General features: G+C 37.7%; 1 protein-coding gene across 1 annotated transcript in view; it reads right to left on the reverse strand.

The window, feature by feature from the left end:
• LOC124721522 (leucine-rich repeats and immunoglobulin-like domains protein 3) overlaps nt 1-26,854 on the reverse strand; it is a 94,091-nt gene that overhangs the window by 43,960 nt on the left and 23,277 nt on the right. The window contains exons 6-7 of the mRNA XM_047246540.1: nt 19,284-19,427; nt 1,725-1,868 (exon numbers count right to left, since the gene is read on the reverse strand). Of these exons, the coding sequence (XP_047102496.1) occupies nt 1,725-1,868; nt 19,284-19,427 (288 nt within the window). The remainder of the gene's footprint in view (nt 1-1,724; nt 1,869-19,283; nt 19,428-26,854) is intronic.

Genomic DNA, 26,854 nt, shown 5'->3' on the forward strand with positions numbered 1-26,854 from the left:
CAGAACAGCTTTAACATTGGTTATAATGCTTCACACATCCAAAAACTGAATCTCAGGGGCAGTTGTTGCTATTCTGTTCCCCCATTATACATACCACCACCATGGTATATATTCATGAGTTTACATTCACATTGGAAGTAACACAGCAGATAAGGAGAAAATTACAGAAACTTGTGAAAGAAGTATAAGTAGTATGAATGTGTAACAACGAATACAAAAGTTTCAATGTGTGTTTCTGAAATAATTTAAAACCAAGCTCTAGATCATAATGTATGCGGCCTATCTAATGCAAATACAAACATTGCACTGTGCTGTTAACAGAAGCACTATGATGACATAAATCCTACGAACATAATGAAAGTTAAAACAATTTTAGATTTCCACACGTAGTTAAGTCATGATTTACATGTTTTTGGGTTTTCAGATGAGTTAACTGTTATTTTCCTTTCACAACATTTCATCAACTTCCCTATCTGTCTTCAGCAAGTGTCTAGCTAAGAACTGAACACTGTAGTGGCCCAGGGTTGAGGGGCCACTATGGTGTAGAGGTCGAGCTGCGGTGGGAAGCTAGAGATGGCAGTGCTGGCCAGCCATAGCAGTCAGAGACATTGGTCATGCGTTTATGGGCTGTGCTTGTGTGAATTTGTGTATATTTTCTACTTTGGAAGAAGGCCTTTTGATCAAAAGCTTAAATGTGTAACTGTTTTTGTTGTGCCTGTCTGCAGCTCAACATCTCCTCTATTTAGTGAGTAGCAATCTATCCTTTTCATAACCTTGTCGTTATTACATTCTAGACTCTTCATTGTTTGATCTGGTCATAGGCTGGTGAGAGATTGGCATGCCTCCACCCACCGACCACTAAGATCAATGGGATAGCAGCATGGAGTTACATGCCCGAATCAATCATCCAAGTTCAGTTTGACTCATTGCCCAGCCATGTTAGACTCAACACTGCTGCCAGAGACAGCTGTGCTGCATACTAAATTCCACAGCCCGTATACCCACAAATCATCTTCCTACTATACTGTGTTCACACGATAAGTAAAATTTCGTTGTTTTCCATCATTCCTGGTGCTGCAGCTTTAATGGCTAGCAGTGGACTTTATTTTCAATGATTCATAATTATTTCTTACAATTTTATTTTTACTACTGGTGTCACAGCAGGAATGATTTCAAGTAAACTGCAATAACAATTTTTGTATACTACAAATTTATATACTGTTTTTGGTATGCTAACTACTTGTCATTACATGTATCTTCATACAATGAAATTATTTTCTCTGCTGTTATACAGTTGCCTGATGATGATCAGATAGACTGAAACAAATAGTAAATAAAAGGTTTGTTTATTAGCAGCTCATGATGTTATATAAAAATGACCTGCTTCAAATGCCTACAAGGTATTTTTTCTGAAAACTTTGGGTAAGGATGCTGAGGGAAAGAGCTCTACAGTCTATGCTTTGATTTTTATCAAAAAGGTCTTTACTCTGATGCTGCAAGGTTTTAACTAGGCAAAACTTCACAGTATCAATGACCACAGACAGACACACAAATAATGAGAAAACCTACAATGAAAATATGTGGTATAAGATGTCTAAGAGAACACAAAACCAAATAAATTAAAGTTTATCACAAAAGGTACAGAAACACAATTTTTCAGTTTCTTCTGGGAATCTTAAGAAATCCATGAAACAAAAATGTTTAAATGTTAATCATATACTTACAGAACTTCGAGTGATATCAGGCCATCAAAAGCGCCATCAGCAATATATTCAATTATATTGCCATTCAAGCGAAGAACTTGTAATCTTGTTAACTGTTCGAACATTCCCTTTGTAACAGCTTGAAGGCGGTTCTGAGAAAGATCCCTTGAAGATGAAAGAGAAAATAATAACAATTAAAACTAATGTCATACAATCCCATAAATATAAAATACTTCACAGTCTTACAAATTAAAATCTTATTTATTACACTCACTGTAATGATAAAGTAGTTGACTCAGAATGAGAACTGACACTGAGTTACCAAAACAATGCAAAATAACGAGAGAGTAAAAAACTTCAGTATGTACATTAACTATGATACGTATATATTAGAAATTTATTATTGCAGATGAAAAATTTGTAGCGACCAGTCACTATTTACGTTAACAAATTTATTTTATTACTTTTTAGTAGTTTCAGATAGTTTTTCATTTGTTGAGTGTAGCTATCAAACTATTAATTGAGGTTAAAGAATGAGAACATGTATCCAACACTAACCAGAACTTGACTTCATTATCAACTTGCGCAGAATTTTATCCACAGACTGCATTGTCTGTTACGAGGACTATTACAGATTTATCTTACATTGGAGTCCATACATATATCAAAAATTTAATTTAAATATACTATGGCAAATACTAATCTCTACTAGCTGGTATGATATTACTGACATACATTCTTTGGATATACAACATTTCTTCTACTGGCAGTAACACATACAATTTATTTAATATTTTTATCAGATATTATAAAATAGAAATGGAAATGTCGTGTGGCTAGGGCCTCCCGTCGGGTAGACCGTTCGCCTGGTGCAGGTCTTTCGATTTGACGCCACTTCGGCGACCTGCGCGTCGATGGGGATGAAATGATGATGATTAGGACAACACAACACCCAGTCCCTGAGCGGAGAAAATTTCCGACCCAGCCGGGAATCGAACCCGGGCCCTTAGGATTGACGGTCTGTCACGCTGACCACTCAGCTACCGGGGCGGACATCAGATATTATGAATTCATTATATATTTACTATTTTGATATGAGAGTAATGATGGTCTTTGTACAAGCAAAAAAGTTTCTTAACCTATTAAAAATCAGGTGCGAATGAAAGTTTTTCTAAATATTTGTGGATCACTGTGATTGTCTGTCCTCCCCCTCCCCTCCCCTCCCTCCAGCACGCACACGCACACACAACACATTCTGTTTAATCAAAATCACAAGTTAAGTTACTCATCCAAATACACCTTAACAAAAATGATGCACCACGAAGAAATTATACAAATGGGTTGAAAATCAGTAGATGTGATGTACATGTACAGACAAACAAATTATTGCAATTTCAGGAAAATTGGATGATTGATTCAAGAGCTGAAGCTTCACAAACTGAGAAAGTCAATAGCATGCTCTTCTATTTCTGGCCTTTATGCACGTAATTATTCAGTTTGGCATTGATTGACAGAGTTGGTGGATGTCCTCCTCTGGGATTTTGTGTCAAATTCTGTCCAAATTGTACCTTAGATTGTCAAAATCCAGTCCTGGTTGGCTGGCCATAACCATAATGCTCCAAACATTCTCAACTTGGGAGAGATCCGGCGATCTTGCTAGCCACGGTAGGGTTTCGCAATCACAAAGACATGTGGTAGGTACTCTCGACACATGTGGGTGAGTATTATGTTGGTGAAGTATAAGCCCAGTATGGCTTCTCATGAAAGGCAACAAATCAGGGCGGAGAATATCGTTGACATACTGCTGTGCTATAAGGGTGCCATGGATGACAACCAAAGGAATCCTTGCTGTGAAATGAAATGGCACTCCTTGTTGTTGGGCTGTATGGCAAGCAACAATCAGGCTGGTATCACAGTGCTCCAGGACGCCTCCTGGCATGTCTTCACTGGTCATTGGGGCTCAGTTTAAAGTGGGAGTCATCACTGATGACAATTCTACTACAGCCAACGAGATTCCAAGCCAAATGTGCCTGACACCACAGCAAACAGGCTTGTTGGAGTACAGAAATCAATTGCAGTTGGCACTAGGGGCACTGTGAGCTCAATCCCATTTCTGTGAGCCACCTATTAATCGTCCATGTGGTCACTGAAACACTGAAGCACCAGTGTTGGATCGATGATAATGATGAATCTGTGGCTCCAAGAGTCCCTCTGATTGTTGCTCGGTCCTCTCATTCTGTCTTACCTCTATGTCGAATGCTTCGTTCTTGACGCTGTGCTTGGCCATGGTTCACCCATTCCTACCAACATTGTCGAGCAATGGCATCATTCCTATACAAATGGTGAGTGATAAACTGATTACTCCAACCAGATTCTTTGAGCCCAACTATGCATCCCCTCTCAAATGCTGACATCATATACTGTTCACACGCCAGCCTATGGGGTATAATTATTGTCCAACTGAGTATACGGAATGAAATTCGCATAGATTTTATGCCCTGCTATTGACACATCCCCTTGTTGACTGTCACTGCCAGCTGCACAGTGAAACTGCGCTGCAGCATCACACATTCATCCACTGGCTGCTAAAGTTTACAGAGCTGCATTTTAGGTCGATACCTGTACGAATATAAATTTGTGAAGAATTTGGACAACTCTCTCATGGTGTGTCTTTTGTTTTACAGTGTATCTTAAGATCCACAAACAAGTTAAAACTATTTATTGTAAACTAATGTCAATTACTCGTACCTAAATTACCTACTACGAGAACATGTATTTTGATGTGGCATCTAATGTTACAGCTGTACTGAAGAGCAATAAAAGTGCCCTTGTCAGAAGGTTCATGTTATTCCATTAGGCAGATTAGACAATGCTGAAATTTAACTAAAATTTCATAGCAAATCATTGGAAGTGGCTGACATAGCTTTGTTCTCTCTCCTTTTTTTTCCACATACTGTATATCTGCTGCTCTAGTTCAATTTCACGTATAGAACAGGCATTCACTATCTGATGCACCAACTAGCATCCACTTCTGTGGCACCAAGTTTCCACATTTTCATCTTGTCATACAGTCATTAATGGTTCAAATTAATTAATAATGATTTACTTTAAAGTTAGTACTGCAGTATCTGCACAGATAAATTGTAAACTGTAAAGTTGTAGGCAGAGTATTTTGACAGAGTAACACACATGATTTACATTCATTACTGACTTTTACAATTTTCCTCACTCCACCAATTAGGGACCTTGTTACGATGGGCTGGCTTGCATGTTACAATGATACAGATAATATTACCATCAAGATTTTGTGGAGAAGCCACACTAACATATCGTTCCTGAAGAGGGACAATAGCCTTTCTAGTACACACATGGGCAACTGTCTGGGTGACTCATTTTCCTTGTAAGATTAGCTATGATGATTGTCTTTTGTTGGTACTGTGCATGGCTGAAAGCACATAGAAACTACAGCTGTAATGTTTCTACAGGACATGACGTTCTACGGCATGGTTTAATGACAATGGCATCCCCTTGAGCAAAATACTCCAGAGGTAAAAGAGTTCCCCACTCGGATCTCCAGGCGGGGCCTACTGATGGTGACATTGTCATCTATGGGAGGAGGGGAAAAAACCTTAGCTTTTTATGGGCTGAAGCATGGACTGTTAGACCCCTTAATCAGGTAGGTAAACTATAAAATTTAAAATGAGGAATGGATATATTGAAGTTAGTTATACAGTGGAATTTATTGAAATGCAGTACCAGGAAGAATAGGATTTTTGGTGTTGCGAGTACAGATGTAACAACACAAAATCTAATAGGTGTAATGCAGCAGTATGACTAATAATGAATAAGAAGACCAGAGTGCATGTTGTAATGTCTCTTGCAGCGGTCTCTCCGCGATATTTTCAGAAATTTTATAAATTATATAACTCAGTACATATCTCGAAATATCTCTTCTTATCTTACCAATTATCAATGCAAAGTAGTTTCAAGCCCAATTATTCCTTGGAGCGTCCATTTACTCCATGGAATAGCTTCTCTGCTATCTATGTTTTCTCTTATAAAAAGAATAGGGGACTTTTTGCCGATTAGTCGTGAAAGAAGGATGTATATGTATGTATTGTTGAGCTAGTCGCCATCTTGATGAGATTCTGTATGAGAAGGAATTTAATACATGAACTAAACTAAAGTAAGTGTGTTCGCGTATTATTTAACTTATTATTATTGACAGTGTCTGCTTACTACGCTGCTGCGGGATCAGTGGGGAACGCCTTATTTACACTGGACGAACCTGCCGTTTTGTATGCTCAAGATATCCAGTTACTTCAAATAAATAGGCTAACATGGTCTTACCAGCAGATCTCCGGTCTTCCCCATGTGATCACCGAAAGTTAATAATTATTACAAATGTTTCCAGGAGATCGACTGACAATTTTCGTCGCACCGAGACTTCGAAATTGCTTCACTGCCTTAAGGAATTTAAGTTAAGCTCAATTTAATCAGGATAGAACAGTATTGAACTGTGTGAATGTGATAAGCCTGCTTTGTGAATGAAAATTCCCTTAACATATGCATGTTTTTACTATCCTGATCAGTGAAGCTAAATCAGGCCGGTGTGAGAGAGGTTTTAAAATTTTTGATCCCACACAAAATATATTAAATTTGGCGACCGTGACAGGACTCATTTTTGAGCATTACTTAAACATTGTGTGAATTTTATGTTGCATGTGCACGAGAGAAAAGAAGACGAGGCCTGTTCCAGAAGTCACAATTTCGCCACAACCTACGAGAACGTCGTTCAGGCCAGACAATATACAATTAAATTTTTGTAGATAGAAATTTATAATAACTATTTAATTGTCTATCGGTTTGAATCAGATTGATTGGGTTGAACTTTAGGTAGGAAGTGTTTATTATAAGTGAGTATTATGCAAAGTTTAGGTCAGTGACATTATTAACTCAGATGCGAGTGACTTTATATATTTGTTGTTCTGTGTATTAATGGTTCTTACTAGGGCGGCTTATAAAATGGCAATGCAACAGCAGAGCGAATCACAACAGCCCTCAGCTGTTTCTGAGGTTAGTGAAACACTAGACGCTAGCTTAACTGAAGTAGTGCCTAGCGGCAGCATTAGTCAGGCACCCCAACAAAGCTTAAGTGTTTTGATGTCATCTGAGCAGGACGAAATAAACCCATTGACTGTAATCATGCAGTAGTTAACACTGTTAGCCAAAAATGTAACAGACTTAACTAAAGCGCAAATAGAGACTAAAAGGGAATTAACTAAAGCGCAAATAGAGACTAAAAGGGAATTAACTAAAGCGCAAATAGAGACTAAAAGGGAATTAACTAAAGCGCAAATAGAGACTAAAAGGGAAATAACTAAAGCGCAAATAGAGATTAAAAGGGAAATGAATGAACAATTAGCAGCCAATCAAGTGAAAGTCCAGGAGCAATTAGAAGCTAATCAAGCGGAATTAAATAATAAATTAGTAGAGAGTTTTCAGAAACTTGATGATAAATTAAATAAAACGGCGGAAGAATTGAAAATTCAGAATGAAAAGACAGAATTAAAATTAGCTGCTCAAATTGAGCAAGTCACTCAGCAGTGTAATGAAAATGCGAAGAAGTTACGCCTAGAGCTAACTGAGTATGTTGCTACTAAGTGTGATACTATTAAAGAGCAGGTCGAGTCAATACCACAGATAGTTCAAGCACAAGAACAGATGCAATGTTCTATCACGGTAATTCCGGTATTAGTTGAAGTTCAAGATGAATTAAAGCAACAAGTAAATGAGATGTCAGCAGATATGCAGGATTTGAGACAATCACAAGACAAGATCCCAAAGGACATCCAAAATTTGGATAAATCCATAAATAACATAAAGGAGAGACAAGACGAAGTTGATCATAAGGTAAACATTCTCGCGGGAAAATTCTCGCAGTTAAGTTTAGAAAGGCAAAGCATTTCTTCAGACAATATTGAACATACGGTCAGAGCAGCTATACAATCTATGACTGAGAGTTCTGAAGAAAATTTATTTAATAAAGGTTTTCGAGAAGCCAAAGAACAACTAGGCGAAGAACTTCAACAATGGAAAGAAAACATTGAGAGATCTTTAAATCTATCTCGAGAAGATTTGTGTTCCACGCAAAGAAATGAACCCATAACAAGATCTATCAATGAAGCTACATTATTTACCCAACCAAGTACAGACAGGGACATTAATGCACACGTTTGTTTTTGCAATCAACATCAATCACAACACTATGAGGGTAGTCATAATGACTAATTGTAAAAGCAATACTGAGGAGAAAATGTTGAAACGTCAATTCCAGATCTACAACCCAGACAAGAAAAATGTTCATCCCGTAGTGTTTATAAGAAGTTTTAGGGGAGTATTGGCAAAAAATTGGAGTGAATGGCAAAAGGTTAGTTTTGTGACCGGTTATATTAAGGGGTCAGGAACTATATGGGCATCTGATATGATATCAACTTGGGACACTTATGAAGATTTTGAACGAGCATTTTTATCCAAATACTGGTCTGAAGGAGTACAAGAACGTTTAAGGCAGGAGGTATGATACCCGGAACCTTTTTCCTTTTCACGTGGGTCTTTAAAGAAATACTTTGAGAAATATATAAACAAATCGCGGTATTGGGATAAGGCTATGCCTCTACAAGACGTGATTGGCATATTAAAATCTCGACTTCCGGCCAGCATCAGAAATAGAATGCTGTATATTAATGAGCATGACCTTGACTCTTTCATGACTACGCTTGACACTATAAATATGATCGAGGAAGATGAACATCGGCCAAGACAACCGGTTATGCAGAGGAGAGCGATTGAGGTGCGAAACGCAAACCAGAATGGAAACGGATTTAATAATTATTATACTAGGAATAGTCAGAGATTCAACGGAAATGGAAATTTCAATAACTGTGCTGCGAGGGGCAGATTCAGAGACAATCGAACAGGTCGCAGATACAACCCAATGTTTGGAACTGCAAGAGATTATCAGAACCAGCAGTCTTCAAATAATAATAATAATGCGTACAGAAATTACAGAAATTCTGACCCTCGATTTGAAGCAAATAACACAACCAGTCATCAACAACAACCAGTCATAACAGAAGTAGTAGATGATTCAAGAGGAAATAATAATAGACATTTAAACTGAAGAGGGCCGCTTTATGCTCCGTAAAGTCGGCCGGGGAATACAAAAGGGGCAAACCTGTTTTAAACGAAATTAATTCCGTGGCAATGTTGAGATATAATGAAGGCGAATTAATGACAGATGAATTGACGAGAGAATTAGAGGCCTGTGTAGTCGAAGATAAAAGGGTTCCTGTGTCTGAGATCATCACAGAAGTGGGAGGAATTTTAACCAATGTTGTATTGGACACAGCTTCATCTACAGACGTAGTACCTGGAAATTTGTTTCGCAGAATTAGTAAAATTAAGAAAATCCCTGTCCTACCAGTACAAAATTGCCGAGTTATAGCGCTTATAGAGATAAAATTGGGAAATGTAGCTAAACAATGCACATTCCTTGTGGTGGAAAAGTTGTTAGTAGATTGTATTCTTGGCATTGGAACTTTGCAAGCCTGCAGTTGCAAGTTGGACTTGGTAGAAGGAAAGGTGCATTTTAAAATCGAAGATCAATTTGTTACACTGATCTTACTGAGAAAGGAGGCAGTGTATGAGCGATATTTCCGTGGTGCTGCTATGCAGTTGATTTGTGCTGAAAATAATAATATGTGCTGACTACCGATCAAGTCAATTCAAGAAGAGGATTTCAGACAAACAGTCGAACAGAAGATTGCTGAGTCAGATTGCCTAACGAATAGTCAGAGGGAACAATTATTCAATATATTAACAGAATATGAGTCAGTTTTCGATGAAAAGCCCGGAATTATTAGAGGATATGTTTGTACATTACAGATTAAGCCCCATAAGACATTTTGCCGCACACACTATCCCATTCCCTGGCGATTAAAACAACCAGTTCAGGAAGAGATACAAAAAATGTTAAACTGGAATCTTATTGAACCGTCGAACAGCCCATATTGTTCTCCGTTGATTGTTGTACCAAAGCCAGGAGGAAAAGTTCGATTGGTATTAGATGCAAGGGAAATTAACAAAATTATAGTACCTGTGCGCACACATCCGGAGAACATCGATGAGTTAATACAGAAATTTCAAGATGTATCCTATTTAACCAGTATTGATTTGAGAAGTTCGTTCTGGCAAGTCCAGTTAGACAAGGACTCAAGAAAATATACTGCTTTTATATATGGAGGGAGAAGCTATCAGTTCAAGGTCGTTCCGTTTGGTCTCAATATCAGCTCTGGAGTTTTATTTCTGCGTTGGACTATGCCCTAGGACCAGAACTACGTAATCGAATAACAATTTTTGTGGGCGATCTATTAATTGCCTCTAAAACTTGGGAGGAACATGTACAACTTATTAGGAGAATTTTTGCTGTGTTCAAACAAACTGGTGTAACTGCAAATCTAAAAAAATCCCAATTTTCTCTACAGAGAATTAAATTCTTAGGACATATGATTAATGCAAAAGGCATTATTCCAACAGAAGCGAAGATCAGTGCGATAAAAAATTTTCCAACTCCAAGAAACAGAAGACAACTGAAAGGCTTTATAGGCTTAGCTTCATTTTTTCATCGATTTATTAAAACTCAAGCAATGAACTCCGAAGCATTAAACCGGCTCCTGAGGAAAGATGTACCATGGCAATGGTCTAATGATTGTGAAAAGGCTTTTTGTGAAATTAAGGATCAACCGATAAATGCTCCGTTATTATACCACCCTGATATGAATGTCGGATTCTGTTTAGCCACTGATTCATCAGATGTCGGATTAGGATCTTGTTTATTTCAAATTAGGTACATCGATGGTGTAAAAACCTTTTGTCCAATTGCATTTGCTAGCAGAGTTTTATCCACCTGTGAAAGAGCATATACCACTACGGAATTGGAAGCTTTAGCAGTTATTTGGTCTTTGAAAAGGTTTAATTATTATGTATATGGCTCAAGGATAGCCGTTTATTGTAACCATCAATCACTAGCCTTTTTACAAACTTGTAAGTTGCTGCATCCTCGCTTGTCAAGGTGGACGCTGGCGCTGCAAGAATATCAGTTTCAAATTATTCATGTACCTGGAAAAGAAAATATTATAGCTGACGCGTTGTCAAGATCTCCAGAAGGAATAACACCTGAACTGGATGTAAATAATAAGGCAGAATTTCCAGTGCTTCTTCTTCAAGAAAATAATTACAAGTTATATTATATTCATTTATGTAAGACAATGGCTCAGCTTCAGAAGAAGGATCGATGATGGAATGCTATAATACGACAATTCAATCAACAAAATCCTATGGTCAATTTGGAATACTACCGGCTTGTGAACAATATTTTATTTTTTAAATCTGGGAAGGCTGAGAATCCAAAGTGGTGTGTCTGCATACCCGAAGAATATGAAGAACGATTAATTTGGTTTACACATTTGACCTGGGGTCATGTTGGTGTTGTAAAGTGTGCTAATAAGATTAGATATTATTGTTACTTCCCAAATATAAGGTGAAAAGTGCACAAAGTCATACAGAAATGTATTCTCTGTCAAAAGGCTAAGCCGGACAACAAGGGAAATAAAATTGTGCTTCACTCAATAATACCTGAAGCACCAAGATCACTTATATCATGTGATATTTGTGGACCACTTCCTAGAGCCAGAGGTGGTGTTAAGTACATTATTGGATTCCGTGATGTGTTTACAAAATATGTTAAACTATATCCTATAAAATCAGCAACTGCAAGAGCTGCCGCAGTAAAGTTTGTAAATGACTACATTCCTCATGCAGGGATTCCAAAATCTATAATCTCCGACAATGCGAAGATATTTACAGGATATTTATGGAGAAAATTAGTGTCACAACTAGGAATAAAACAGATATTTACATCTTGCTATCATCCACAAGGGAATTTAATTGAACAGGTTTTTCGAGAACTAAACAGATTCATGAGAACGTACTGTCATGATAAACAAACTACCTGGATAAACTATTTGACCGAGTTTGAGCAGATTTATAATAATTTACCTCATAGTTCTACAAACTTTACCCCGAATGAACTGATGTTCAGAGATAACGAAAGAAACTTTTGGGTAGATAACTTGCCTAAACTCGAGGACACCAAAATGTCATGGGAAGAAAAAATTCGCAATGCTCTCATTAATATTACGGAGAAAGCAAGACAGCGAAAGGAAATCCATGACAGAAACATCAAACGGATTCAGACTTTCAATATCGGACAGAAAATTCTTTTAAGAAGACACATCAAGTCATCAAGGTTGAAGAAGACCATCAAAAAATGGAATCTAATTTATACAGGTCCATATATAATAGTTGATATACCGAATCCTGGTGTGTATTTATTAGCATATCTGGATTCTGGAAGAATAAAAGGATTATTTCCCCATGTAGACCTAAAGAGGTACTTTTAAGGAAAGTGTTTCAAATTAAATGAAAAGTCTGTATGAAGTATTTGAGTGTAAAAAACAAAAAAAATATATAATAATAATAATAATTGAAGTGCAAAGGACAGTATGCCTCAGCTACTGCGATAGGTTAAATGACAGCATGCCAAGCATCTGTGATAGTTTAATGAACAGTAAGCGGTTGCTTCTGTGATAGTATAGGAATATTTAGAAAAGTAAGTGGAACTGTAGCTATTGCTGCTGTGAAGACTTACGGATTATCTGTCTACAGGATGATCACCAAAGAAGCTTGTGCGTGTGAAATAATATACATTCAGGGAGTGTTAATCTCCAGTGAGAATAAGTTTACTGAAACTATATGGTCGAATACGGCGCTTGCGTGTGAAGTTAGTGTTTGTAAACTGACAGTTCACAGGAGAACAAATGAACTGCGTTAGGAAATTAGAATCGATTGCTACTGTCCACAGATATAAAGACTCGCTTTTTTTTTTTTTTTTTTTTTTTTTTGTGCGAGCTAAATTCTATTCAAGAGAATTTAATTAACCAGCTTAGTGTGTGATTATAAAATTAGAGTTAATAAGAAAGTTCTTCATTGAATTTATAATAATGTGTCATTTTCCAGTTGGATTTGTTTACTGTTATATTGCATTCATATATGTTCATGAGAAAATGCGGCATTTGGAGTATAAAAGAGAAAAATTAATTTCAGCTGGAGAGGTCATGCAGCAAGACTTAATTAAACGTTCTCTTTCAGCAAAATTTCATTTTAATCATGTATGAGTAAGATATAATTTTTTTTGGAAATTGTCTCAAATAATAAAGTTTTTAACATTCTGACATGCTATCCACATTCGTACTTGAAACCAAATTAGGAAAGATTCAGATCTACTTCCACCTGGAAAAGCCAACAAAAAATAAATAAATAAATAAATAAATAATTAAAACCAGGATTAGAACCTTTCGGCTTACTCAAGAAGATGGATGAACTTATTCATGTTTTCAAAATTGTTTTCCGATCTGGAGTTGTGATATTGTGCAACTACAGTATCGATTAAGACACCTAGGTGTGGAAAGTATAAGATGAATGGATTTTCCCATTCCTCAGATGGAAGATTGGATGGATCAGGTCCATATTTGAGTTCAAAATGAATCTGGAGAAATTCAACTAACCATTCTCTTCCAGGAAACTTTAATAGTTGACCATTCCTTAGACGAATTTCGATTGTTTCATGCCACAATCCTGAGTACCTGTTCCTGAGGTTCCTTCTGGTCTCTCAAATCCGTTACGTCTCCTGTCCGGTACGCCAATGCGACGCCTGTCCTCCGTGCAGTGTCCCATGTTCCTGTTCGATCACTTTCACCGCAGTTCAGCAAGACATCGATGAAGAAAATTTTTCAGAATATTGTAAAAAAAAAAATTAAAAAAAAATTTGCATGTGTAAAGTTTTCTTTTTTTTTTTTTTTTTTTGCTATGAGGCAGATTTTATCTTTCCTATGAATTCTAGATAACTCTCAAATTTCTACATTATTCTGTCTTTCCTATCATCTGTGATACCTAGTAGTTGGGGTCTAAGCCTCCAGGTTTTCCGGGGTTTCCCTGTGAAGGCCAGTTCCTGAATAGGTAGACCTGATTAACAACTACATAAGTCCATCTTCCCTGGTTGTGTACGTGGGATGCGGGTATGCCCCAGTACACGTGAAAGCAACAACTAGGTATCTAGTAACGAAGATACAAAATCTCTTTCAATTCTTGTAAAAAAAAAAAAAAAAATCTTACTAACTTCTTAAAATTTATAGGAACGTATGTTCCACAAATTGTAACGAGTTAGCTAAGCCAATAGTTAGCTCGCAAAGTGGATACATATCAACTTCGCTCGCTGCGAGGAGCGATGAAATGTCTCTTGCAGCGGTCTCTCCGCGATATTTTCAGAAATTTTATAACTCAGTACATATCTCGAATTATCTCTTCTTATCTTACCAATTATCAATGCAAAGTAGTTTCAAGCCCAATTATTCCTTGGAGCGTCCATTTACTCCATGGAATAGCTTCTCTGCTATCTATGTTTTCTCTTATAAAAAGAATAGGGGACTTCTTGCCGATTAGTCGTGAAAGAAGGATGTATATGTATGTATTGTTGAGCTAGTCGCCATCTTGATGAGATTCTGTATGAGAAGGAATTTAATACATGAACTAAACTAAAGTAAGTGTGTTCGCGTATTATTTAACTTATTATTATTATTGACAGTGTCTGCTTACTACGCTGTGTTGCACAGGATCAGTGGCGAATGTCTTATTTACACTGGACGAACCTGCCGTTTTGTATGCTCAAGATATCCAGTTACTTCAAATAAATAGGCTAACACGGTCTTACCAGCAGATCTCTGGTCTTCCCCATGTGATCACCAAAAGATAATAATTATTACAAATGTTTCCAGGAGATCGACCGACAATTTTCGTCGCACCGAGACTTCGAAATTGCTTCAATGCCTTATGGAATTTAAGTTAAGCTCAATTTAATCAGGATAGAACAGTATTGAACTGTGTGAATGTGATAAGCCTGCTTTGTGAATGAAAATTCCCTTAACATACGCATGTTTTTACTATCCTGATCAGTGAAGCTAAATCAGGCCAGTGTGAGAGAGGTTTTAAAATTTTTGATCCCACACAAAATATATTAAAATGTCAATTACTGCGAACAGCATATGGAACCCATTAGCATAGCCATGATACACACAAAGCCAAGGCCTACCACAGTACATTTACAGGGTGACAATTATTGAATTATATGAAATAAATTTGTCTTAACTTCTGAACGGTTTGTGTTACGACATTCAAACTGCACAGTTGGCTGCGGGGCATCATGGGGATTAGCATGCGTATGTACCTTGTTGTTGTCGGCCATTTGCACATGAAAAATGTCACGGTTCAGTGTGCCTGAGCATATAGCGCTAGTGAAGGCTTACTATGCGAGCAATAACAGCCCAACTGCGGCTCAAAGGAAGTTTGTGACTTAGTTCAAGCTGAAGGCAATTCATCAAAGTATGCTAACAATCAAGAATTTGATTCACAAGTTTGAGAGAACAGATAGTGATCGTGATGACAGTGTTGGCAATGTTGGTCATCCTAAAAGGGTGACAACACCAAAAACATCGAGAAGATACGTGCTGTGTTTCAAACCAGCCCCAGGAAATCAATCAGAGGAGCTGAACAACAGGTGGGAATCTACTGGGAGACACTGTGACAAATTGTTGTTGAAGACCTGCACCTCTTCCTATACAAAATTCAAACCTATCAGCCGTTAAACCTAAGGGTCACGGGACAAAGGTCGTGTGTCGCCAACACTATTGTTCACAGAATTGACGAACAGGACTTTGATGTGAACTGGGTTTGGTTTAGTGACGAATGCCACTTTCATATCGATGGGTGCGTCAATAAGCAAAACTGGCACATTTGGAGGACTCACAATCCGCATTTTGCGATTGAGAAGTCTCTTCGCCCTCAACGAGTGATCGTGTGGTGTGCAATGTCCAGTCATGGAATAATTGGTGCGATATTCCTTGATGGCAAAGTGACAACTGAATGGTATGTAAAGGTTTTGGAAGATGATTTCATCCCCATTATCCAAAGTGGTCCAGCTTTCGACAAGATGTGGTTCATGCAAGACGGAGCTTGACCCCATCTTAGCAGGAGAGTGTTTGATGTTCTGGAGGAGCACTTTGGGGACAGCATTCTGGCTCTGAGGTACCCCGTGAACACTGTCATGGGTCTCAATTGGCTGCCATATTCTCCGGATCTGAACACATGTGATCCCTTTTTGTGGGGCCATATTAAATTCAAGGTGTACAGCAACAATCCCAAAACCATTGCTGAGCTGAAAACAGCCATTCATGAGGACACTGACAGCATCAATGTTCCGAGAACTTCAGTGGGTCATGCAGAATTTCGCTATATGTCCGTGCCACTTCATAGCCAATGTTGACAGGCATATCAAACATGTCATAACCTAAATCCAAATATCTGTAGTAACATTACGTGTTGAATAAACAGTGTGCACACCATAGTTTGTAACTAATTTATGTTTTTTTCATATAGTTCAACAATTGCCACCCTATACATTTACATCTACATCAATGCTCCACAAGCCTCTGTACAGTGCACAACAGATTATATTCGTGGTCCTTACACGAAACGAACATCAGTGGCAGTAGAATCATTCTACAGTTACCCTCAAATGTAGGTTCCTTAAATTTCCTCAACAGTGTCTTTCCTCCAGGAAGAGTAGTACAAGTGTAAAAGAATACTAGTTCCACAGACAATGAAGAGATTGAAAAAGTATGATGAGATAAAAGAAATTATTCAGAATTAAGGGAGGTGAAAATTTAATTATGATGGGCAACTGTAATTCAATAGTAGGAGAAGGAAGAAAACGAAAAACAGAATGGGGACAAATGAATGAATGAAAAGTCATATGATAAAATTTTGCACAGAGCATAATTTACTCACTGCTAATACTTGGTTCCAAGAATCACAAAAGAAAGTTGCATACACGGAAAGACAGTACACATACCGTAAGGTTCAGAAAGAATATATAATGGTAAGGAAGAGATTCTGAAACCAAATTTTCAACTGCAAAACATTTCCAGCCACAGAAGTAGACACTGACCATAATTCATTGGTTATAAACTGTATAAATTGCACAAATGCAAGAAATAAAGGAGATGGGACCTCGATAAGTTTAAGAGCCTAGATGCTGTTGGGAGTTTCAAAGGGAGCATTAGGATACTATTGACTGAGAAAGGGAGAAAGGAATACAATAGAAAACAAACAGGTAGCACTGGGATATGAAGTATTGAAGGCAGTAGAGGATCTAGTGGGCCCAGTCAAAAATCCTTGGATACACATGAGGTACCAAATGTAATTAATGAAAGAACAAAATACAACAATATAGAAATGAAACAGGCAAAACAGAATACAGACAATTAGAAAAGGATATTCACAGAAACCACAAAACAGCAAAGCGGGAGTGACTAGACGAGAAATGGAGAGCTGTACAAGTATGCTTGAGTATGAGAAAGATAGATGCAGCATATAAGACATTTATAGAAATTTTTGGAGGAAAGTGAATCCTGTGTATGAATACGAAGTGCTCATATGGCAAGCCAGTACTAAGCAAGGGAGAGAAGACTGAAAAGTGCTAGGAATATACAGAAGGATTACACACAGAGCAGAAACTTGAATACAATATTATGGGAAGAGATGAAGATAAAATGGCAGAAGTATGGTATGAGAAGAGTTTGACAGAGCACTGATGGACCTAGATCAAAACAAAGCACCCAGAGTAGACAACATTTCCTCAAAATTGTTAGTGTGATCCTTGGGAGAGCCAGTCACAACAGAGCTATTTTACAAGATACACGTGACAGATGAAATACCACCCGATTTCAAGATGACTGTACGAATCATAATTCCAAAGAAGAAAGGTACTGACAGGTGTGAATGTCAACAAACCATCAGTTTAACAAGTCATTGTTGCAAAAAACAGAAAAAATTGGTTTACAGAAGAACAGAAAATGTAGAAGCAGAACTCGGGGAAAGCCTGTTTGGATTCTGGATAGATGCAGGAACACGTAAGGCAATACTGACCCTGTGACTTACCTCAGAAGATAGGTTAAGGGAAAGCAAACCTACATTTATAACATTTGTAGATTTAGAGAAAGCTTTTGGCAATGTTGATTGGAATACACTCTTTGAAGGTAGCAGTGTTAAAATACAGGAACTGAAATGTTACTCACAACTTGTACTGGAACCAGGCTGCAGTTGTTAGAGTTGAAGGATATGAACAGGAGACAGTATTTGAAGAGTGAGAGAGACAGGATTGTAGCCTAACCATCATATTATTCACTACGTACATTTAGGGCAATATTATAGTAAGGAAAGATGAAGTTGTGTGCATCACAACTTGACTACTCTCGTATTATTTGTACCATTGCTTCCTATGACAATTCTTGAATTTTTGCCACAGTGAAGCTTTTCTTATTTGTTGTCACATATTAGCTGAACTTTGCAAAAATCATTTCGATGATGTTAATGCATCAGTGATATGGTAGAAACCAAACAACCCAACGACGGTGTTCTTTTGCAACCATGTCAATGAGACACTGTTGAAACTGTGACTAACTTTGTTTCATAAATTTCAAGAGCTCTAACTTAATACAAATCATTCAGAACTTGCAGAGTGTGATGGTTTCATCATTCAATTGAGTCAGCTTTTTTTGTTAGCATCGTTGGAGCTCTATCTTTGATAACTGAATGATATATAACATTATCCATTATACTGACAGACAGCCGACAAAGTTTTCTAGCGGCTGTCCCTGAACCATTTATGAAAAAACTTTTTAATTCATTTCGTCATGGTGGTCACTCATTTTCCTCAATTTGTAACACAGGAGACAGTTCAATATGAAACCAGAGGAAGTTCCTGCATACAAGACAGTAATTACTGTCAGCACGGGAACAGCAATGCTTCAATATATGCTGTCACATATCCATTCTTTCCTGACACAATGACCAGCTTTTACTAAAGTTTCATCCCATCACACAATGTCTTAACAATGCCAACTGACAGCTTTGACAACTGTCGACAAAGTTGGTCTTTTTACTGTCGTGTGCTCTTTGCTCTTGCAAGAACAACATAATGACAACAAACATTTTGCTGTAGGTTTTTGATCTAATAAGAGTGAACATAATTGGTAATAGAAGTTAATTATTTCTGTAGTTATAGTGATATGGAACACAAAACGAAAGTTGAGTTGCAAAGCAGAGTTATGACAGTCAGCACAAACAGTGGATCAATAAATCATTGGAACATACTTATTCACTTATTTATTCAATTTAATATAAAAAAATTTTCCACTAGGCAGATCAGTCTTTAGGCTGAACTGAGAAAACAATATCTTACTAGTCAATAGCTAGCACGAAATGGATGACTTTTTCCAACACAATGACCTTGGTACACTTAACTAGCATCCCAATTAAAAATATCTTAATTAAATCTGTACTTACATAACTGTCAACTGTTGACAGAACTGCCATCCATCAGCTTCAATGGCTGAAATTTGATTGTTACTTAGGTTCAAATGATTCAGTAACACCAGACCATATAACCATCCTTTTCTAATGGCACTTATATTGTTGAAATCAAGATACCTACAAAAAAAGATGACATTCATAGTAAATACATTATCTGTTTGTTAACTTCATGTTCCATATAGATGTATGATTTATATCACAAAATGTAGAATAAGTCAGTATACATGTTACATGAAAATTACTAAATAGCACAATTACTTAAATTTAACACAAATTTGTATATTAATCTTTGATCCGACATGTCATAATATATACACCTTTACACTACATATTATGTTTTTCAATACAGATGTGAGTAATCCCTACCCACGCTCTGTTACAAATTGCAGAAACTGAAATTCTTCTACAGAATAAGAGGAACTGTGAAGGAGAAACTGTTTCAGTGTCTTTTCAAATTTACTTTTGCTGACTGCCAGACATTTTCTATCACTGTGCAAGTGATCAAAAATTTTTGTTGTAGTACTGCGTGTCTCATTATATACTAAACACAATCTTAATGTGGACTAACGAAAATCATTTTCTCTTGTTGGATTTTAATTAAGTACATCATTGTTCCTTTTGAGCTGCAGTGGATTCTTTATAACAAACTTTATGAAAGAATAAATATATTATGAGGCAGTAGTCATAATGCCCGACTACTTAAACAGATGTCTTCAAATGGCTCTCAGCACTATGGGACTTAACATCTGAGGTCATCAGTCCCCTAGAACTTAGAACTACTTAAACCTAACTAACCTAAGGACATCACACACATCCATGCCCAAGGCAGGATTCGAACCTGCGACCGTAGCGGTCACGCAGTTCCAGACTGAAGCGCCTAGAACCGCTCGGGCACACCAGCCGGCAAACAGATGTCTACAAGATGATCAGTATGAGCATCACATATTACTGTTACAGCAGATTTTTGAGCAATTGTAACATAATGCATATGGTAGTGAGTTATCACCCAGATGGAAAATTTAAGAGTTGGCTCGGCTGAAGGAGCCGGGGCAAAGAACAATGGCTAAGGCTTTCACAGCAGGCTGTGCAGTCACTGGCAAAGCTAGTGCTCAGATACGTCTAATCTGTGGGTTTTTCGAAGAAGCAGGAAGTGGCTGGACGATAGCAAGGCTGGTCTGCTGTGAGTGGTTTTTACAATAGCAACAACATGATGGAAGATAGCTACCTTCAAACACTTTATAATTCAGTAGTAAAGTGATACCCCACTTTCACACTTTTCAAGGGACTTCAAAAACATGATGTAAAATGCAGGAAAATATAAAATGTGGGAAATAGCGTTTTAAGCTGTAAAAGTTACATATAGAATACCCCCTTGCATTTTCGCACTTTATGTATGATATATGTACATAACAGGCATCAAAAGACTTGTCAGGGACTTTTTATTATCTAATAAAGGTTTATTATCTTATAAAAAACGCTGATGTAACTGGAATTGATAACTGTCTGGGAAGTAGAAACTTTTGACTTAATTTCAAACGTCATAGTCGATGTCTTTCGAAAGACTGCAGCTGTCACTCATTATTTAAATAATGAAATACTGCACTAGGTACGTATTTTTCATGCTTAGTGATGTGTTTCAAGAATTTTTTCTTGTTGTCAGGTGCAAATATGTACAAGTATTTTGTGTGGTGTTTGAATACATGTTATTCTGCATCTCAAGCATTGCAGTCATCTTTTTGAGGTTATCAGGTTCTGTGCCTCCTCAGTTATGTAGAAAACCACACACACTCAGACTATCACTCACACTGTTTGTGTAACAGCACAAAAAATGAAACGAAAATACTGCATCTGACAACAAGAATAAATTCTTGAAACACACTTTGCTCAGCATGAAAAAATTTCACAACTGGCACTGTGCTTAAACTAAGAAAATTTGAGCAACGCAAAGTGAATGATGGTTTCAACTAGCGCTACATGGGGGCCAATGACGAAACACACTAAATATGGTTCGACAAAGGTGTCACAATGATCACAACAATCACGAAACTGCATTTGCACGGTAGAGAGTTTGGAAATGGTTGTGAATGGTCATGACATCTTTATTCGAACGAACCTAGTTACGCCCACCAGCCATCATGCCAAGTAGTGCTTGGCAGTGGCGGGAGGTACAGCATGAACTGTTCCAACTTTTACACATTTACCGGTTCAAATCCGCTGAGCACCCTGGTGTCAAGAAACTTAACTACATAATATTTGTAAATACTACTGGACACCCAACATCATTCCAGCGTCATTTTTTTCTCGACAAATCTTTTTTCATAATGCGTAAATCGCATGAAAATTATAAATATGTTGATGCAAAATCGGGTGCAAATTAACATTATGGTCATAGGAAAACTGACGGGAATGACAAAAAAAAAATGTCGTAAACGACAGGAAAATGTTAATGCTGGGAACGTAAAAGTGGGGTTATACTGTATTTTAATGTCTAATTGTAGCGCAAATCCAGTCATATCAACTTATCCACAGCACTGATTTATTAAGACTTAAGTGACTACAGTAATTGAACACATTTACAATAATCACTGAAAACTATTAAGTATAGAACAATTAATACAACTGTGCCATACAAGATGTTAGATGATAGCTTATCAACGCAGCTATCATTGCAGAAAGCCACAAATTTGTACGTACTTTATTTACTGCAATTTTATGTAGTTTAAATATTTTTAATTACGCAAATGTGTCACATCATATTCTCCACAGACATGCAACACACGAACGCAGTAGAGCATTTCTCATCTCTTTCCACACATAACCACATTACATTTGTCTAGATTTATAATTTTTTCTGATTTATTTAATTAACAGTTAATTCAGCCACTATTAAAATTGGTAAAATGTTCATAAGATCTGATAGCATCACTAAATTTAGCATGAAAAGACGCATCAATTGAGGAGGCCAAGTTTATTATGGCATACCTTTTAACACACATACTTTGTTACGGATCATAAGCACATATGCACTACATCTATGATTAATTATTTATATATTAACTTTTATATATAGACTATTGTCTTTGGTCTCAATATAACTGAATGAGAAAGAACCATTATTTCAGTAATAAGTCAATTTGTAATATTATTATTATTCAAATGGTGATTCATTTTATGTATCTTAAGCAAGTTGTGGAATTTCGGTGGAGGAACGCAAGTTCTCACAGACATGACCAAAGAGACGCTCAGGCATTCTGTGTCATGGAAAAAATCTTGGGACCAAGGAAGGATTCAGGAGCGAGTTGAGTTTGGAACAGTGTGTCAAGTCAGCAGAGGATTAACTAGTCAAGTTTGATGCAGGGCAGACTTTAGGTAATGCATTAAGAATCTAGCAGTGGGTTAAAGTGTTAGTTTTTGGATGGCAGACAGCCATGTGAATACGCTAAAATTCATTCTCACTTAGATAAAATGCCAAATGGGACTTTGATTCGAGGAGTTATAGGGAATCATCATCATACGGTGTCCATTATACACTGAAGCACCAAAGAAACTGGGACAGGCATGCATATTCAAATACAGAGGTATGTAAACAGGCAGAATACAGCGCTGAGGTCGTCAACGCCCATACAAAATAACAAGTGTCTGGCGCAATTGTTAGATCAGTTACTGCTGATACAATGGCAGGTTATCAAGGTTTAAATGAGTTTGAACATGGTGTTATAGTCGGCACACGAGCAATGGGACACAGCATCTCCGAGGTAGTGATGAAGTGGGGATTTTCCCGTATGACTGTTTCATGAGTGTACCGTGAATATCAGAAATCCAGTAAAACATCAAATCTCTGAAATTGCTGCAGCCGGAAAAAGATCCTGCAAGAATGGGACTAACAACGACTGAAGAGACTCATTCAACGTGACATAACTGCAACCCTTCCACAAATTGCTGCAGATTTCAACGCTGGGACATCAACATCTTTGGTGTGACGTCATAAGCGAGTGACTGCATTTGAGATCGCTCTCCAAGTTTTCATATATTTTTAGGTTTCAGATACATATTTTAACGGTTTTTGTGATAATATTTACTATATAAGTGACATATTAGTGGTTTCTTCATTCACCTCTGCCTTTCTTGTGTTGTGACCTGATATTTGTGAGTGTTTTGTATCGAGCAACTTAACCTCTTGCCTGCGTTTACATTCCGCGCTGACCAGTTGCAGCTGTAGCGGCGCATCGAAAGCTAAGTACTAATTAATTGTTTGTGTATAGTGGTTTATTTAGAAACTTTAGTAGTCTTCAACCGGTGTTCTTGGTGTTTTCTGGTGAAATAATTTCAGAAGAACGTTTTGGGAACTGTTTTCAGCTTTGTTACTGTGTCATTAGACGTTTGATTCTCTTTCTGTATTAGTCTTTTGTTATATTCACATTTTTTGTTTATTAATACTGTTAATAATAGTAGTTACTTCCCTTGTAGAGTAAGTTTGTGATTATTGTAGTCAGGTTTTTAACATCATCTTACTGTAGTAGCGGAACTTAGAAAAAGTAAAATTTTACCATGAGTGACAAGTGTGGGCTTTGCCGTAGGTTCGTGAGTAGTGGATTGCGGTGTGAGACTTGTTCGAAGTATTTTCACTGGGGGGAATGCAGTGGGAAAGCTAGTGGGCATTCTGGTGAGATCCTCTCCTGGAACTGCAGGTTATGTAGCAAGAGTAAGTTGATAGAGGAGCAGGAGCGTAAGATCTGTGCCCTTCAGGTGCAGTTGAAAAACGCACAGGGACAGCTAGATAGGATGAGGAGGGACAAGGGGTTTGGGGAATGGGAGCTGGCTGTTGGCAAGAGATCTGCTAGGAAAAGAAGATTTTCAGATAGTTTTACTATTGGTGTTTAAAATAGATATGACCAACTGTCAGAGTCTAGTGGAGAGGAATCTCTAGTAGCTGTAGATGTAGGAAGTATGCAGCAAACCTCAGTAGTTACGGTGCCTAGAACAGTTGCAAAGTCGAAGAGGAAGAAGAAGGTTCTGTTGCTAGGTAGTTCTCATGGCAGAGGTGTAGGCCAGCAGTTGCAGGAAGTGCTGGGGAGTGAGTACCAGGTCACCAGCATTGTAAAGCCTAATGCAGGATTGGCTCAGATGACTGTTAACATAGGGGGGTTATGTAGGGATTTTACTAAAGCGGATCAGGTAGTGATTGTGGGTGGGGCTGGTAACAGTATTGATAGGGATGGGGAGTAAGACATAGATGGTGACCTGGAAAAGATAGCCACTCAGACCGGCAACATGAATGTGCATTTCGTGGAACTGTTTCAGCGCCACAACCCGCCTCATCTTAATACAGCCGTCAGGCGTAATAACATGAGACTTGGGGGTGCGCTGATGACAGAAAGCATGGGTCACATTTCAGTGATGTCGGTGGAGTCTATCAGCAGGACGGGTTTCACTAGACATGGCCTGCACCTCAACAGGTATGGGAAAGGGGGGGGGGGGGTTGTAGTAGAGGGGTTTTGGGGGCGCACGACAGCAAGGTCTTCAGCGCCCGTGCAGTATCATAGTGAGATGGAGGTATGGGAAGGGGAGGTTGGCAAAGCTTATAGGTGACAGCATAGGTGGGGTTGGTGGGATCACTCACGGGAAAATTCCTGCAGTAGTGGGTGTCACAGCTGCACCTTTTTTAGATTGAAGTCAGCTGATAGGTATTCCTGCTTAATGGAAGTCTCTCTAACAAGTGAATCACTTTTGACAAAGCTTAGGTATCCGAGTAATGAGGGAATTAGTATATTTCATTAAAATATACAAGGTATTAGAGATAAAGTTTGTGAACTGCTTATAGATGTTGACTCTGAAATTATTGGTATATCTGAACACTTCTTAAATAAGGAGATAATTCAGAGGCTTCCTTTACCAGGATACAGGTTGGCTGGCAGCTTTTCGAGGAGCTCTTTGCGGTGTGGGGGAGTAGCCATGTATGTGAAAAACGGCATCCCATTTATTTGAGTCAATTGATGTTTCAAAGTACTGCACTGAAAAGGTGTTTGAATGTTGTGCAGGTGTGGTTAAATTTAATGGAGCTAAACTTCTAACTGTTGTTATTTATAGATCCCCAGACTCCGATTTCACAACATTTTTGCTAAAGCTAGAGGAGGTTCTTGGTTCACTTTATAGAAAATACAAAAAGTTAGTTATATGTGGTGACTTCAATATTAATTGTACAAGTGATTGTGCAAGGAAGAGGATGCTGGTAGACCTCTTTAATTCATATAATCTTATGCAAACCGTATTCTTTCCAACGAGAGTGCAAGGTAACAGTAGAACAACCATAGACAACATTTTTGTTCATTCCTCATTACTAGAAGGGCATTCTGTTAGCAAAAAGGTGAATGGCCTTTCAGATCATGATGCACAAATTTTAACTTTAAAAGATTTTTGTGCTGCAACACGTGTTAAATATAGTCATCAGCTCTTCAGGAAAGCTGATCCAGTTGCTGTAGAGACCTTTGTAAACCTTATAAAGGAACAAGGGTGGCAAGATGTTTATAGCGCTGATACAGTAGACGATAAATATAATGCTTTTCTCAAGACTTTTCTTGTGCTCTTTGAAAGTTGCTTTCCTTTAGAACGTTTAAAACAGGGTACTAGCACAAACAGGCAGCCTGGGTGGCTGACTAGAGGGATAAGAATATCTTGTAGAACAAAGTGGCAATTATATCAAAATGTTAGAAACAGTCAAAATCTAAATGCAGCAGCCCATTACAAACAGTATTGTAAGGTGCTTAAAAATGTTATTAGGAAGGCAAAAAGTATGTGGTATGCAGATAGAATAGCTAAATCTCAGGATAAAATTAAAACCATATGGTCAGTCGTAAAGGAAGTTGCTGGTCTGCAGAGACAAGTCGAGGATGTAGAATCAGTGCGTAGTGGGAATGTCCGTGTTACTGATAAGTCGCATATACGTACAGTATTTAATAATCACTTTCTGAATATAGCAGGTGAACTAAATAGAAACCTAGCCCCAACAGGGAATCATATAGCGCTCTTAGAAAAAAGTGTTCCGAGACTGTTACCTGAAATGCTCCTCCATGATACTGACAAGAGGGAGATTGAGTTAATAATTAAATCACTAAAGACCAAGAACTCTCATGGATATGACGGGGTATCTAGCAGAATACTGAAGTATTGTTCTATGTATGTTAGCCCAGTTCTCAGCCATATCTGTAACTTTTCCTTTAGGAGTGGTCGGTTTCCTGACCGATTAAAGTACTCTGTAGTGAAGCCACTTTATAAAAAGGGAGACATTGATAATGTTGACAATTTTAGACCTATTTCTATGCCATCAGTATTTGCTAAAGTTATCGAGAAAGTTGTATATACAAGGTTACTGGAGCATTTAAATTCACATAATTTGCTGTCAAATGTTCAGTTTGATTTTAGAAATGGTTTAACAACTGAAAATGCTATATTCTCTTTTCTCTGTGAGGTTTTGGACGGATTAAATAAAAGGTTGTGAATGCTAGGTGTTTTCTTTGATTTAACGAAGGCTTTTGACTGTGTTGACC

Source organism: Schistocerca piceifrons, chromosome X (genome assembly GCF_021461385.2).
Source record: "Schistocerca piceifrons isolate TAMUIC-IGC-003096 chromosome X, iqSchPice1.1, whole genome shotgun sequence".
Classification (NCBI taxonomy): domain Eukaryota; kingdom Metazoa; phylum Arthropoda; class Insecta; order Orthoptera; family Acrididae; genus Schistocerca; species Schistocerca piceifrons.